Source organism: Populus alba, chromosome 12, assembly GCF_005239225.2.
Source record: "Populus alba chromosome 12, ASM523922v2, whole genome shotgun sequence".
NCBI classification, from domain to species: domain Eukaryota; kingdom Viridiplantae; phylum Streptophyta; class Magnoliopsida; order Malpighiales; family Salicaceae; genus Populus; species Populus alba.
In genome coordinates this window covers 1,675,038-1,691,022 of record NC_133295.1, presented here as the reverse complement: position 1 = coordinate 1,691,022, position 15,985 = coordinate 1,675,038, and the positions used below count along the sequence as shown (strand labels likewise).

General features: G+C 33.8%; 2 protein-coding genes across 2 annotated transcripts in view; one reads left to right on the top strand and one right to left on the bottom strand.

Annotated features, from left to right (window-relative positions):
• The first annotated feature begins 6,616 nt into the window (after positions 1 to 6,616).
• On the top strand, positions 6,617 to 10,069 carry LOC118058041 (uncharacterized). The gene is made up of 2 exons (XM_073412822.1): positions 6,617 to 9,801; positions 9,910 to 10,069. Exon 1 carries the CDS (start codon positions 6,642 to 6,644, stop codon positions 9,777 to 9,779), a length of 3,138 nt encoding a protein of 1,045 aa, XP_073268923.1. The 5' UTR covers positions 6,617 to 6,641; the 3' UTR covers positions 9,780 to 9,801; positions 9,910 to 10,069.
• A 480-nt stretch (positions 10,070 to 10,549) lies between these two features.
• The window catches only part of LOC118058043 (uncharacterized), a 47,709-nt gene continuing 42,273 nt past the window's right edge, over positions 10,550 to 15,985 (bottom strand). The window contains 3 exon segments of the mRNA XM_073403677.1: positions 10,550 to 10,746; positions 11,470 to 11,763; positions 11,911 to 11,959. Of these exon segments, the coding sequence (XP_073259778.1) occupies positions 10,550 to 10,746; positions 11,470 to 11,763; positions 11,911 to 11,959 (540 nt within the window).

The following is a 15,985-nucleotide window of genomic DNA, read 5'->3' as shown; positions in this document are numbered from 1 at the left end:
CACTTGTATTAGTGAATTAAGGGACTTTGATTATCATTTTAATTCCATAATTTTAATTATTTTTTATATTAGTGCGAAGTCATTGGTGCCAAGAAACAACAATTCAGTTTGAAGACAACAAGGAATCAAGTGCCAAAAAATATTTTTTAATTAAAAATACATTAAAATAATATATTTTTCAAAAACACAAAAATAGCATCGACATATTAAAAAACATTGAAAATCATATAAAAAACATCAATTTTGATGCTTTTACAGCCACCACTAGACGAGCTAAAAAGAAAGTTCTAATTAGCATTATAGGCCCCATGTTGGGCTACAAAGTTTTATTTATTTATTTTTATGACTTTTGATATAAAATGGTATAATATTGTGCAAGTGATATTTGTCCCCAATTATATAAAAGTCTTCCTAGATATTTGGCACAATCTCATGTTTAATAAATTTCAAATCATTGATAAATTTGATTTGAAAAATCAACTTTTGATGTCAACATCATGATCATCTTGTTCAATAGATGGGATTAATTCATCAATTTCAACTAACATCTTCCATCATTCCTAGGAGTATAAAAATATTCTAAAGGGTTACATTTTTTCATCACCATTAATATTTTATAATAGATATTAATCACTTATTAATATCATGCAAGAGATATTTATTTATCACTTAATGTTATGTAAGAATTATTTATCCTTTATTATTGATATAAGAAAGAAATGACTTTTTAGGTCATTCACTCCAGCAAAATGATAAGGTTTAGAACTGCGGAGCCAGGGGGTGGCAAGCAGGGGCCCGGGCCCCTGCAAAACATTTTAAAATTTCTTATTATTTAATATTTTTAATTTAAATAAATAAAAGTTTTAATAATATATATTATTATATTAATTTTTAGCCTTCCCTGTAAAATATACCTCGCTCCGCCCCTATTTAGAAGCTATAAATACTCATTAAACCATCCTGGTAAAAGGATTGCAATTTTTATTTTTTATTGCATTCATATTTTTTAATTATTTTTTTATATAATGTAAAAGTTATTTTTATTTATTTAAAATAGAATAAGGAAATAAGAAAAATCAAAGTATATAAATTGAAAGATTGATAAGCAAGAAAAGTATTGTTTTTTTTTTTTAAAAGTACTACTGAAATAAGCATGATTAAAATCAGTCAAATAACTATTTAATTACTTTTAATACTAAAAGGATTGGTTAATTTAATAAAAATTAGCAAACCCTAAAACACTATTTAATCCATTTTAGGAAATCAATATTATCATGTTTTTTGAAAATGCTTTTTTGTTTAAAAATGTAAATCAAAATAATATTTTTTTGTTTTTTTTAAAAATTTATTTTTTAAAAAATTTCAATATTCTCAATGTTCCTAATATGTTTTTGAAAATCAAATAACATTTTGATGTGTTGAAGTAAATAACACTTAGTTAACGTCAGACTAGATACAAAGAAAGATCTCAACAAAAATGTTAAAAGGAAATATTCGCAATTGAATAATTCAACCCTCAGTTCCGCATTCAGCACCACATGAAGATCAGACAATATCTAAATATCCAAGTTTTGAAGACTTTTCTGGACCTTTGCCTATTGCTTTCTGACCTTGATATAAAATTGACACTTCACGAGAGTCCCAAATTTACTGCAAGATCGGTTAGTGCACTACAACAGCTAAGCACTGCACTCCTTCAGATTTTTCTTCGTATTAACACAAAAAACAAAACGAAGGTAGATGTTGTATGTAACCGCAGATTTATCCAGCAAAAATCTGTACCAAGGCTTGCATTGTTGTCTTTTGTTGGCATGGAACTTTTGTTGGCACACAAAAAGTAAGATCCATAAGACGAGTTGCAAAGGAAGAGCACAAACTGTATCTATTAGCACATATTCATTGCTATTTTCTAAGCTATGAAATGCTTCTTCTTCTTCTGGAAAACACATAAATTGCTTAACCCTTCAAGTACACAGTCACCTGTTCTTCTTAATAATAGCAATAATAATCTATCAGTGCATGCGAAGGGGGGTCCAATCAGTATTAAGTTTATAAGCAAGCTAGGAATAATAGCGGGGTAGATCGATGTCCCCGAGAACAGCTGCCATAAGACGAGTTGTAAAGAAAGTTCTAATTAGAGCATGAACTGTATCTGTTAGTGCAAAGACTTGTTGCCAAAATGTCAATTTTTGGAAATTAGTATTGCCGTGTTTCCAATGCTTACTCTTTTGTGGAAATATTTGCAAGTGAACCTTCAGTTCCGAAGACTTGGAAGTCAAGGACAAACCAAATGAAGATTGGTTCTCCCTTCACACTCCATTAATTCTCCATTGTTTGTCAGTTTTCTAGCAACTGTTCAATAAAGCTATTGCTAGAATCGTGTTGACTGGAGACTGGATTGAAGTGGACATAAGAAGGTGAGGATGACTCTTTATCTCTGCATGCCCACTTGCTTCAGCTATGAGTAAACTACGATCGTAAACTATTAACAAGTTTTCTTCCTATATATTGAGGCTTGAATTTCTTGGAAATTATATTTTAGTGGGCAAAGCAATCTTCGCATAAATTTCATTGATAAATACAATTTGGGAAAACGTCTCTGAACATTCAAATTAAGTAGTCACGATTTTTTATTGTTTTTATCATGCTATAAATATTTCATGTAAAATTCGGCATTCATAATTATCTACCTTATTTATTAGCACTTGTGTTAGTGAATTAAGGGACCTCTCCTCGCGTGGAACTATTCGCTGAACGAAATTATTGGTTGCTTAATCTTGTTGTACAACTGTGGAATGGAATGGATTGGACATAAGAAGGTGAAGATGACTTTGTTTATTAATATTTTATTTCAATTATGCATACATAATCCCATAGTTTAAATTATTTATTATTTAGAATAGAAAAAGGAAAAATCAAAGAATATATCAATTGAAAGAATGAAAAGAATTTCTAAAAATCAAAGTAAATAACGCACCGATAATACCGGGCGAGCTACAAAGAAAGTTCTAATTAATTAGCACACAGACTTGCTGCACTTCACTCAAATAGACTTGATCTCAACAAAAATATTAAAGAAAATATTCGCAATTGAATAATTCAACCCTCAGTTCCATATTCAGCACTACATGAATACTCTTCTGGACCATTGCCTATTGCTTTCTCTTGTTTAGTCATCAACAAATTAAGGGAGCTCTCCTTGCGAGGAAATATTCGCAATTGAATAATTCAACCCTCAGTTCCACATTCAGCACCACGTGAAGAGTCGACACTATCTATACATCCAAGTTCCGATCGAAGACTTGGAGGTCAATGACAGACCAAATGAAGAGTGGTTCTCCCTTGTTGATGCTGAAAGAGAAAGACCTTTTAGGACGACCAATCCCACTGCATCTAATTGAGGGCAAGAACCTTCAAAATCCATTAATTCTCCATTGTTTGTCTGCACTTTTCTAGTAACGGTTCAACAAAGCTATTGCCAGAACGTGTCGTCTTACCTTCGGTGAAAACAGATCTAGGAAGTGTAATTAATGTGAATGAGATTGCAATAGTATAAGAAGGCATATTGTGATAAAATTATAAGAAGGTGCTGATTGGAAAATGAAATTAAAACATGGCCATGAATTCACGTGAATGAGATTATAATAGTATAAGAAGGCATATTGTGATAACACAAAAAAACAAAACGAAGGTGGATGTTGCATGTGACCGCAGATTTATCCAGCAAAAATCTGTACCAAGGGTTGCATTGTTGTCTTTTGTTGGCATGGAGTCTTATAGAAGACGAGGACGAGTGGTAGAAGTCCCCAGCAACGTACACTTCCCATAAGACGAGCTGCAGAGGAAGAGCACAAACTGTATCTATTAGAACATGTTCATTGCTATTTTCTGAGAAACATATAAATTGTTTAACCCTTCAAGTAAACAGTCCTATTAGCACATATTCATTGCTATTTTCTAAGCTATGAAATGCTTCTTCTTCTTCTGCGAAACACATAAATTGCTTAACCCTTCAAGTACACAGTCACCTGTTCTTGTTAATAATAGCAATAATAATCTATCAGTACATGCGAAGGGAGCATGAACGCTGCAAATGTCAATTTTGGAAATTAGTACTGCCGTGTTTCCAACGCTCACTCTTGTATGGAATTATTTGCAAGTGAACCTTCAGTTCCATGAAGAGTGGGATCACAAAATGCAGATTCGTTGTTTTTGCTGCCCAGATTACTTTCATGGAAAGGGAGTGATAGGGATAGAGGGGGAGTGATAGGTACATCCTGCACTCGTTTCTACACGATAAAAGAGTGGATGAAAGGGAGTTATCATTTTTCAGTCAATACGAAATCCTCAGCATCAGAAGGCAACCGCATCAAATAAGAAAGGCCATGTCTGCAGTGAGGAGCTTGTTACTAGCACTGTTAAATTGTTCTTTATACCCTATGAAACTTACTCCTACGCGTACCAGAAAGAGTACGAAAGCTGCTTAAAATGGTTGAGGACTTGAGGTCCCCTCCCCCTCTATCCCTATCACTCCTTTCCATGAAAGTAATTCCTTGCTGATGCTGAAATTAAGAGAAAGACCTTTTAGGAGGACCAATCCCACAGCATCTTGAGGGCAAGAACCTTCAAACTCCATTAATTCTCCATTGTTTGTCAGTTTTCTAGTAACAGTTCAATAAAGCTATTGCCAGAACGTGTTGACTGGAGACTGGATTGAAGTGGGCATAAGAAGGTGAGGATGACTCTTTAACTCTGCATGCCCACTTGCTTCAGCTGTGAGTAAACTACGTTCGTAAATTATTAACAAGTTTTCTTCCTATTTTGTGGCTTGAATTTCTTGGAAATTATATTTTAGTGAAAATTATAGCAATCTTCGCATAAATCTTATTGCTAAATACAATTTGGAAAAACATCTCTGAACATTCAAATTAAGCTGTCACGATTTTTAATTTTTTTTTTCTTACTTTAAAAATTTCACAATTAACTACCTTATTTATTAGCACTTGTGTTAGTGAATTAAAGGACTTCTCCTCGTGTGAAAATATTAGCTGAATGAATTTATTGGTTACTTAATCTTGTTGTACAGCTGCGGATTGGACATAAGAAGGTGAAGATAACTTTGTTTATCATTTATTTTTTCAATTATGCATACATAATCCATAGTTTAAATTATTTATTATTTAGAATAGAAAAAGGAAAAAATCAAAGTATATTAATTCAAGGAATGATAAGCAAGAAAAGTGTTTTAAAAAAAACAAAAATATTACTAATCAAGATTTGTCAAATAACTATTTAGTTATTTGAAAACTAAAAGGATTAATTAATTTAAGAAATATTAGCAACCTCTAAAACACTATTTAATCTATTTAGAAAATTAATATTAGTTTTTAATATTTTTTATGATTTTAATAAATTAATATTAAAAATTAAAAATAAATTTTAAAAATCATCACATTAATATATTTTAATTAAAAACATCGCTTTACGTTACCAGGCGCGCACTCATAAGGTGCCAATAAACAATTTAGTTTGCGCAATTTGAAGTCAATTTGATAGAACCTTGCATATTTCCATGGGTTTTACTCTTACGAGAGAGAATATTTGAGATTTGAGATTTGCTATAGTGCGGTTGTTAGTATGGTGAGTTGGTGCACCTGAAGCTTGTAACCCTCTTGATTACTTCTGGATTGATCATCCAACTACGGTTGGCTCGATCTAAAAGTAGATTTTCTATTAGTAGTTCTGCTTTCAACACAAAAAATAAAAAATAATAGAATAACATGCATATTAAATATATATTTAAATTTGCAATTGATATAAAATCAAAAAACCTACCATGCATACTAATATTAAAATTAACTATACTTAAATTAAAACAAGTATATAAATTGAAAGAATGATAAGCAAGAAAATTATTTTTAAAAACAACATATTACTAAATTAAGCATAGTTAGGAAATAAATATTAATTTTTTTTAAGTTTATTTGTTTTTTATTTTATCCATTAATATTTTATTATTTTTTTGTATTTGTTTTTTTGTGAATTTATTTTTGAAAGTGACAAAGATGTTATCACACCTTTTTATTTCGATCTTCATTGAATCTTACTTTTAAAAATATTTTATTTTAAATTAAATTAAATTAATTACATGAGAGGAAGCAAATTTTATTCAAACAAGCTATTGCCAGAACGTGGACATAATAGGTGAGGATGACTCTTTAACTCTGCAAGCCCACTTGTGGCTTATTAAGAAGTTTTCTTCCGCTTTTGTGAATTTGAATTTCTTGGAAATTACATTTTAGTGGGCAAAGCAATCCTCTCATAAATCTCATTGCTAAATACAATTTGGAAAAACATCTCTGAAGAAAGTCATTGCTTTGCGTAATTATTACTTTGCCAAGAAACAACAATTCAGTTTGCGCAATTTGAAGTCAACAAGGAATCTTGTTTAATATACTTTGCCGCGTTTCCAACACTCACTCACTCTTGTACTTGAGATTTGATTTCGTCTTTACATGTTTTACACATCCAATGTCCGTATACAATCTAAGATTAGTTTGTCTATAAATACTACTAAGAATGTCTTTCTTCATTCCTCATCTCTCCCAAATATACTTTGAATCCTGTAAGGCCAGCCAAACATGGGGTTTCCACCTATTTCATCTCTCTCTTTCATTCTGTTTCTCTTCCATTTCCATTCAACTATTTCTTCTTCTCATTTATGTGCTCCTCACCAAAGTCTTTCTTTGCTCCAATTCAAAGAATCCTTTTCCATTAATAGCTCTGCTTCAGAGCTTTGCCAGCATCCCAAGACAGAGTCGTGGAAAGAGGGTACAGACTGCTGCTTGTGGGATGGCGTCACCTGTGACATGAAAACAGGGCATGTCACTGGACTGGACCTTGCTTGCAGCATGCTGTATGGCACCCTTCATTCCAATAGCACCCTCTTCTCCCTGCATCACCTTCAAAAGCTCGACCTCTCTGACAATGATTTCAACTTCTCCCATATTTCTTCTCGATTTGGCCAATTCTCCAATCTGACACTTCTTAACCTAAATTACTCAGTCTTTGCAGGACAAGTTCCGTCTGAAATATCTCATCTCTCCAAATTGGTTTCACTTGATCTATCTGACAATGACGATCTTTTTCTAGAACCAATTTCTTTTGACAAGCTTGTTCGAAACCTAACCAAGCTTAGAGAACTCGATTTGAGTTGGGTAGACATGTCACTAGTTGTTCCCGATTCCTTGATGAATCTGTCCTCTTCTCTGTCATCACTGAAACTCAATTACTGTGGATTGCAGGGTAAACTCCCATCCTCAATGGGGAAATTTAAGCACCTGCAGTACTTGGATCTTGTAAGGAACAATATTATTGGTCCAATTCCATATGATTTTGATCAACTCACTGAGTTGGTTTCACTTGATCTCTCTTTCAATTACTATCTGAGTCTAGAACCAATTTCTTTTGACAAGCTTGTTCGAAACCTAACCAAGCTTAGCGAACTCGATTTGAGTTGGGTAGACATGTCACTAGTTGTTCCCGATTCCTTGATGAAGCTGCCTTCTTCTTTGTCATCACTCATTATCAATTCCTGTGGATTGCAAGGAATCTATCCACTTGGAAACCTTGTACAGCTCACCGATTTAGACCTCTCAAGTAACAATTTGAGCGGTCAGATCCCATCATCACTTGGAAACCTTGTACAGCTCACCGATTTAGACATCTCAAGTAACAATTTGAGCGGTCAGATCCCATCATCACTTGGAAACCTTGTACAGCTCACCGATTTAGACCTCTCAAGTAACAATTTGAGCGGTCAGATCCCATCATCACTTGGAAACCTTGTACAGCTCACCGATTTAGACCTCTCAAGTAACAATTTGAGCGGTCAGATCCCATCATCACTTGGAAACCTTGTACAGCTCACCGATTTAGACATCTCAAGTAACAATTTGAGCGGTCAGATCCCATCATCACTTGGAAACCTTGTACAGCTCACCTCTTTAGACCTCTCATCTAACAATTTGAGCGGTCAGATCCCATCATCACTTGGTAATCTCACACATCTCACCTCTTTAGACCTCTCATCTAACAATTTGAATTGTGAGATCCCATCATCACTTGGAAACCTTGTACAGCTCACCCATTTAGACCTCTCAAGTAACAGTTTTAGCAGTCAAATCCCATCATCACTTGGTAATCTCACACAGCTCATCTCTTTAAACCTCTCAAATCTCTATTCCAATAAATTTAGGGGTCAAGTTCCAGATTTTTTGGGTAGCCTAGTCAATCTTTCATATTTAGATTTATCCAATAATCAACTAGTAGGCACAATACCATCCTTTTTGTTTCTTCTTCCTTCTTTAGATTATCTTTATCTCCATAACAATAATCTCATAGGTAATATAAGTGAACTCCAACACGATTCATTGAGATTCCTTGATTTGAGCAATAACCACTTGCATGGTACAATCCCAAGTTCGATTTTCAAACAAGAGAACTTGCACGTCCTTATTCTTGCGTCCAATAGTAAATTGACAGGTGAGATTCCTTCTTCTATTTGCAAGCTGAGATTCCTTCGCGTCCTAGACTTGTCCAACAACAGCTTGAGTGGTTCTATGCCATTATGTTTGGGGAACTTCAGCAGCATGCTCTCAGTATTGCATCTCGGCATGAACAATCTTCAAGGCTCTATCCCTTCAACATTTTCAAAAGATAATAGCTTGGAATATCTCAACCTCAACGGAAACGAATTAGAAGGGAAAATACCACCGTCCATCATCAACTGCACAATGTTGGAAGTTCTTGATCTTGGCAACAATAAGATTGAGGATATATTTCCTTATTTTCTAGAAGCGCTTCCAGAGCTGCGAATTCTTGTCCTAAAATCCAATAAACTCCAAGGTTTTGTGAAAGGTTCGACTACATACAGTTCCTTCTCTAAATTATGTATTTTTGACATCTCTAACAATAATTTTAGTGGGCCATTGCCAACTGGGTATTTCAATACGCTTGAAGCAATGATGGTCTCAGATCAAAACATGATTTACATGGGTGCATCAAGAGGTGCATCACTATACGAAAGAGAGTACAATTCCATAAGTTATGTCTATTCCATAGAGATGACATGGAAAGGTGTAGAAATTGAGTTTACAAAGATTCAAAGTACTATCAGAGTACTTGATTTGTCAAATAACAATTTCACCGGAGGGATTTCAAAAGTGATAGGAAAGCTTAGAGCACTCCAACAGCTCAACCTTTCTCATAATTCCCTTATAGGTCATATCCAATCATCATTCGGAAATTTGACCAATTTGGAATCATTAGATCTATCTTCAAATTTGCTTACCGGAAGGATTCCAACGCAGCTGGGGGGTCTAACATTTCTTGCAATCCTAAACCTGTCACATAACCAACTCGAGGGGCGTATACCAAGTGGAGAGCAGTTCAACACCTTTACTGCAAGCTCATTTGAAGGAAACTTGGGTTTATGTGGATTTCAAGTACTAAAAAGATGTTACGGTGATGAGGCACCAGCATTACCGCCATCAAGCTTTGATGAAGGAGATGATTCAACATTGTTTGGAGAAGGATTTGGATGGAAAGCTGTGACAATGGGGTATGGATGCGGGTTTGTGTTTGGAGTTACAACAGGATACGTTGTGTTTAGAACAAAAAAGCCTTCATGGTTTCTTAGGATGGTTGAAGATAAATGGAATCTCAAGAGCAGAAAAACAAAGAAGAATGCTGGCAGATATGGTGCTAGAAGAAACTAAATAATGCAATTGATATTTTCAAGTAAGTTTTGCAAGCATTTGAGTTTTCAAATTTTATGTTCACAATTTATGTTAGTCTATCTTTTCTCTACTCTTTCGTTTGATCAGTTTTACCTTTCTAATTTTGCAGTACAAACAAGATATCAAGTGGATTTGACATTGAAACAACAGTAGGGTGGCATATTCCCTTTACTTTTTTCTCTCTTTTTTTTAAGTTTCAAGGTTAATTGGGTGTTACTTTAATGAAAAAGAATCCATGTATGTAATAGGTCAAGCATGCAAAGTTATAAAGCTATGAACAGATTGCTTACAAACTTACGAGTGTGCAAGCAAATTTAAGAATTAAAACAATTCTTATAAATTTTAAAGAACAAAACTTGATTGATCGATTTTGTTCTCACAACAACAGCAATATTTACAAGCAAAATAGAGTAATTCTGATAACTTGTAAGTCATGAATGACTATTAAAAAGAGTAACAAACCCATCTCAAAAGGTACAAACAATGTTCCACAACTCTTACACAAATCCAAAATCATCAACAAAATCAGTCAACATTTTTTATTGACAAGTTTATATCTAAAGCAAAAGAAAGCAAGATAGGTATTAATACCATGTTAAGAGCTCTATGCTACAACAAATCTACAATTCTGAGTCGCCTAAAAACAACATATTCTACTTAGAACATTTCAGAATTGGAAAAAATTAAAATAATTTAAAATACAATTTCTCTTGGCCTCATATTAAGGAAAAAAAAAACAAATGAATATTTCAAAGGTCCTGATTATCCAACTGAAGATTCAAGATTTGAGATACTACGAGTTTAGAGAGTCCATTAGTTGTGGCTTGAACCTGATAGTCATCTAACTGCCTTGGCCACCCAGGTGAATGAGAGCTTGACCTAGTCTTAGTTGGTGTGCCATGAACTCTCTGCAAGTCTGTCTGGCACAATGGCCTTGGATAGAGCACTGTTAGGATACTAGTATGCAAACTCGACAAGATAAAAAGTAAGGCATATGATAAAATGAGAAATAAGACACAAGAATTTACGTGGTTCACCCAATTAGGCTACGTCCACAGACAAGTATAAAATGATTTTACTAAGTAATATGGGAATTACAACCTCTTTCAAATAATAGGAGAACAACTAAGAATCTTTGTATTACTAAGAGAAAACACATCACTTACTCTCTCACAAATACCTCACAACTTTATAGGATTACTCTGTATTCACTCTTCTCTTCTTCTCTCTATCTTTGTATGCATTTAAGGCTTGGATGCATTGCCTATTAATTTATAGGCAAGAGTTAGGGGACAAAGACCAAAGATCATGACACCAATTATACCATAAATTATGCTAACAACTCATTTCCACTCATACTCCATCAATTATGCCAACAACTCATCTTCCATTTATTTTTGTCTAACAACTCATTTTCCACTAATTATGTGGATTTAATTAAATGAAATTAAGTGGCTTCACAAGCACAATAGGCAACAATTACCAAAACTTTTCCATGACACCCTCAGGCATGCATGGGATTTCTATGCAAATTTTACAAATCAATAAAAATACCTTGAAGAATTAGCTGAGAATATAACAAATCACAGATGAGAACTATATTGTTCAATATACTATAAAATAACTGATGGAAGCATGGAACAACACGATGATAAATATATACTTACACTAGATTTTTCCCCTTTGTTCTCCTCATCCAATAGGTCCCTAATAGGAAAATAAGCTGCTTTCTTGCAAGGTTCAAGAAGATCTGAACCAGTGGAGCCCTCACACAAAATTGCTATGCAGTCAAAGTCAATTTTGCTTTTGCTTTTCTCCCCTTTCAAAACAATCTTCAAGATCTCAGCCCTCTCTCTTTGATCAGGTATCCCAATTTCAAAGGCCTGAGGAAGACGCCGGAGGATTGCTTCATCGAGTTCTTAAGGTCAGCTGGTTGCAGCAAGTAACATCTCTTGTGCGTTCTCTGTAAAAATAGTATCACTGAGTCCACTCAGGCCAGGCCCATGAATAAATCACACTTCCACAAATCTTACATAAAAACACATTCTAGCAAGTTACTGCATAAAAAGACTACACAAATGCAGCACTTGTTTCAATAGTAGGAACTCACGATCTGTAGCAAACCCATCCCATAATGCCATGAACTCAGTCTTCATGTTGTTACAAAGCATTTGCAATCAGAAGGTTTCATAATTGAAAAGTTGGTTTTCGAATCCTAATTTCATCATAATAACCCAATTACAATCGATTTGATGTATTCAAAGTAATTTAATAATATTTTTTAATATTAATCTCAAAATTTGAATATATTAAACAACTTTATTATACTTAATCTATCTCTGACAAACTCCCTCTGGCGTTAACAAACCTAACCTTATACTTTTTCCTCCAAGAAACAATTCCTAATGATACTTGAGAACGATCCTGTTTCCCTCATGTTTACATCAGATAATGCACTTCATATTCCATCATCTTGAGAATGGCCTCCTAACGTTGAGAAGAATAGAGAAGTAACGAATTATTCTCACAATATTACTCTGTTTTACATGGATTTCCAATGCCAGAAGAATGTAGCAATGGCGAGGCACCACCATTACCGCCATCAAAGTTTATTGCAGGAGATGATTCAACATTGTTTGAAGATGGGTTTGGATGGAAAGCTGTGGCAATTGGGTATGGATGTGGGTTTATGTTTGGAGTCATAATGAATATGTCGTGTTTAAAACAAGAAGACCTGCATGGTTTCTGAAGATGGTTGAAGATCAATGGAGTCTTAATGCAAGCAGAACAAAGAAGAAAGCTAGTAGAAATGGTGCAAGAAGAAACTAAACAATGCAGTCAGTATCTTCAAAGTTCGTTCTGTAAGTTGTTTCCTTTCTGATTTTTTATAAGTAATCATGACTACAGTTATATATTGTTTTTATTGCAGTGTTATTTCAATGAAGGTTGTGCCTCAAGTGATACCGAGTGGAGTTGGCTTTGGAACAACACTAAAGTGGCAGATTCTACTAATAGTTAAATACTACTAATAATGCCTTTCATTATTTCTCATCTCTCCCAATTATACTTCGAATCCTGTAATGGGGTTTTCACAACTGTGCCTCTCTCAATCTCTCTCTTTCATTCTGTCTCTCTTCCATTTCCATTCAACAATTTCATCTCCACTCTCCTCAAATCACTCCTCCTCCTCCTCCTCTTCTTCTCATTTGTGTGCTCATCACCAATCTCTTTCTCTCCATCAATTCAAACAATCCTTCTCCATTAATAGATCTGCCTCATTGGAGTACTGTCAATATCCTTTTCCAAAAACAGAGTCATGGATAGATAGTACAGACTGCTGCTCGTGGGATGGGGTCACTTGTGACATGAAAACCGGGCCTGTCACTGGACTGGACCTCTCCTGCAGCATTCCTTATGGCACCCTCCATTCCAATAGCACCCTTTTTCTTCCTGCATCATCTTCAAAAGCTCGACCTCTCTGACAATCATTTGAAAAAGATAGAATTTGAGAATGTGAATCTCTGTTCTCCTTATCTCTAAGGTCAGAGAGTAAATCATATATATATATATATTGTTTCTTAGAAGATGGTTACAGAAGAAGGGGAAACCAGCTGTCTTATAACCGTAAACCTGCTATGAACAAATTCTAGAGCTAGGCAGTTATAACAAATCAGTAACAATAAATCCAACAACATCAAGTTGGGTAAATCACGTAACAGACTATTCTAGCATTGGCTTACCTTAACCATTTACAGCAACCCTAGTCTTAGTTGATGAGCCAAGAACTCTCTGCAAGTCTGACTGGGACAATGCCCTAGGTGCCTTGTAAAGGGTTAAAAAATCCACAGCAAGCTCAAGCAAATAAAATCCTCCGGATAATATTTTTGTAGTCCATAAAAACACTTTGTTTAATTTCTTCTAGTTCTCTTGAGGAACCATACTATCTTCTATCCATTGCGATGGAAGTCATTGGATTTGGATAGAGCACAACAGGCAACAATTACATAAACTTTTCCATGACACCCTCAGGCATGCATGGGATTTCTATGCAAATATTACAAATCAATAAAAATACTTTGAAGAATTAGCTGGGAATATAACAAAGCTTAGTTGTAAGTTCATCATGGTTTGTTTGTTAATATTGTTTAGTTTAAAAGGACATTTTCAGTTATTACACTAAAAAATATAAAACAAAAGGCAGCTAACATGTGTCTCGCAAGTGTTAGACGCTTCACCGCCTTCTAGCGGCACGTGCAGCTGGCTCAGGCAGTTGTAATCGTGATTACACTACATCATTTGATTTTATCTTGGCATCCTCTTCCTCTTTATGTGACACGTGTATAGTGATTCGATGTGATTTGACTTGAAATTTCTTTTCTTTTCTTTTCTTTCTTTTCCTTTTTTTATCCTCGGATTGCATGATGGCCATGAAAAAATTCATACCAATCCTCCATTTTATTTCTTCTTTTGATTTAGTCACTTTTTTTTTATTTGCAATTATTTTATTTACATTGATTATTTCTAATTGGATTTTATCCTTGTTCTTTTGATTTTTTTAATTTATATTTTTAATCATTTCTTTATTAATTTATTCTTTTCCAATCTCATCCCTAGGAATTTAGTTTCATTTAATTTTTATGTCAAATTTGGTCATAATTCTTTTATTTGCTATTTTTTTAATCATTTTCTTAATAGATTTGTTTTTTACAATTTCATCCCTAAACATTAGATTTGATTTGTTTTTTCACCTAAACATTTAATTTCATTTAATTTTTATGTCAAAATTAGTCCTAATTCTTTTAATTGCCTTTTTTTTTAAATGTTTTTTTATTGATTTTTTTTTGCTCAATTCCATCATTCAATGTTTCTTTGATTAAGAATTTTGCTTCTTTGTTTTTTTCAAGTTTGTCTTTTGATGAGGTTACCCTAGTCTCATGACTTGGGTAATAGATTTGAAGAATTAGCCTAATTCAACTTTCATCTTTTTTTTTAAATCATTTTTAAGTTTTTTTTGTTAGTGTTTTTTTAGATTTTCTATTTATAGGGTCATCCCAATTTCATGTCCTAGACCATGTGTTTGATTTGTTGACTCAGGCTAGCTATAAAGTTCATTTGAGGTTTTTTTTGTTATCTTTGTTTTTTGTTTTGACAAGTTTTTTAAATTGGCTTATAATAAAATTCTTAATGGGACCCGGAACTAGGGTTTTATAGGTTATGACCTTTTTAAGATTGATCATCTTGAGGATGTTTGTCTAAATCTCTGTAATTCCATGGTAGCATCTGCTTAAGATTAGAATAAAAGTCATAACCTGGGCACCAGAGCAAGAACCCAGAGTGAGTCCAACCATTCCTTCAATATATTTCATATCAATCTGCCTCCGAATATGTTCAGCAACCAAACCATCATTAGTATCTCTATGAATCCCTAAAACCTTGCCAAGGTGATGTGTAGCTGCCACCTCACGTTCAGAGCTATAGACTATTGTGGGTTCAGTATAAGTTGCCAATTTTTCCAACCTTCCATTGACGTTGGCAATAGTGGAGTCCATAGAGTTGTGACTAACCTCCTTATCCATCTCTGTCAAACTGCCTGTAACGTTTTGAATTAAAGAGTTAGGAAAAGGCTATGAAACTCTTGAAGGCTTAGATGTAGGAATAAATGAATGAAGGGTTTGTGGTAATTCAACAAAACTTGATAAATATAAATAAAAAAAAAGAAAGAAAGAAAAAAAGAGATCTGCAATTAAGAGTGAAAAACCGGGAGAAAAAAAGAAAAGGCCGAAGAAGAGAAAAGAGGGAAAATATAAGAGAATTGAAGAAATAAGTTTAAAGGTATATAATTATGTATAAATATGTGTTATTTAAGCTTTAAATTTCTGTTTTGGTTAAATGTTAGGGTTTTGAAGATTGTGTTTTGGGTTTATTGATGAATTAATTTGAATGTTATAGGATTGATAGTTGTGGATAATGGATTGGTAATTGATTTTGAGAGATTGTAGGTAAATATATATTGATTATTATCCTTGTTATGATAAAGCATGATCAATTGTTGAATCTGAATTCTTGATATGAACTAGTATATATTTTGAATTGACTTCTAAATTGATAGGTCCTTATTTGATTGATGTCATGAGTTGAGCCTTGAGATATGAATATGTCTGTTTGATTATGATTATGAACCTATG

What these genes read in the sequence shown, in the direction of transcription:
- LOC118058041 (XM_073412822.1), top strand. Translation starts at nt 6,642, where the DNA reads ATGGGGTTTCCACCTATTTCATCTCTCTCTTTCATTCTGTTTCTCTTC.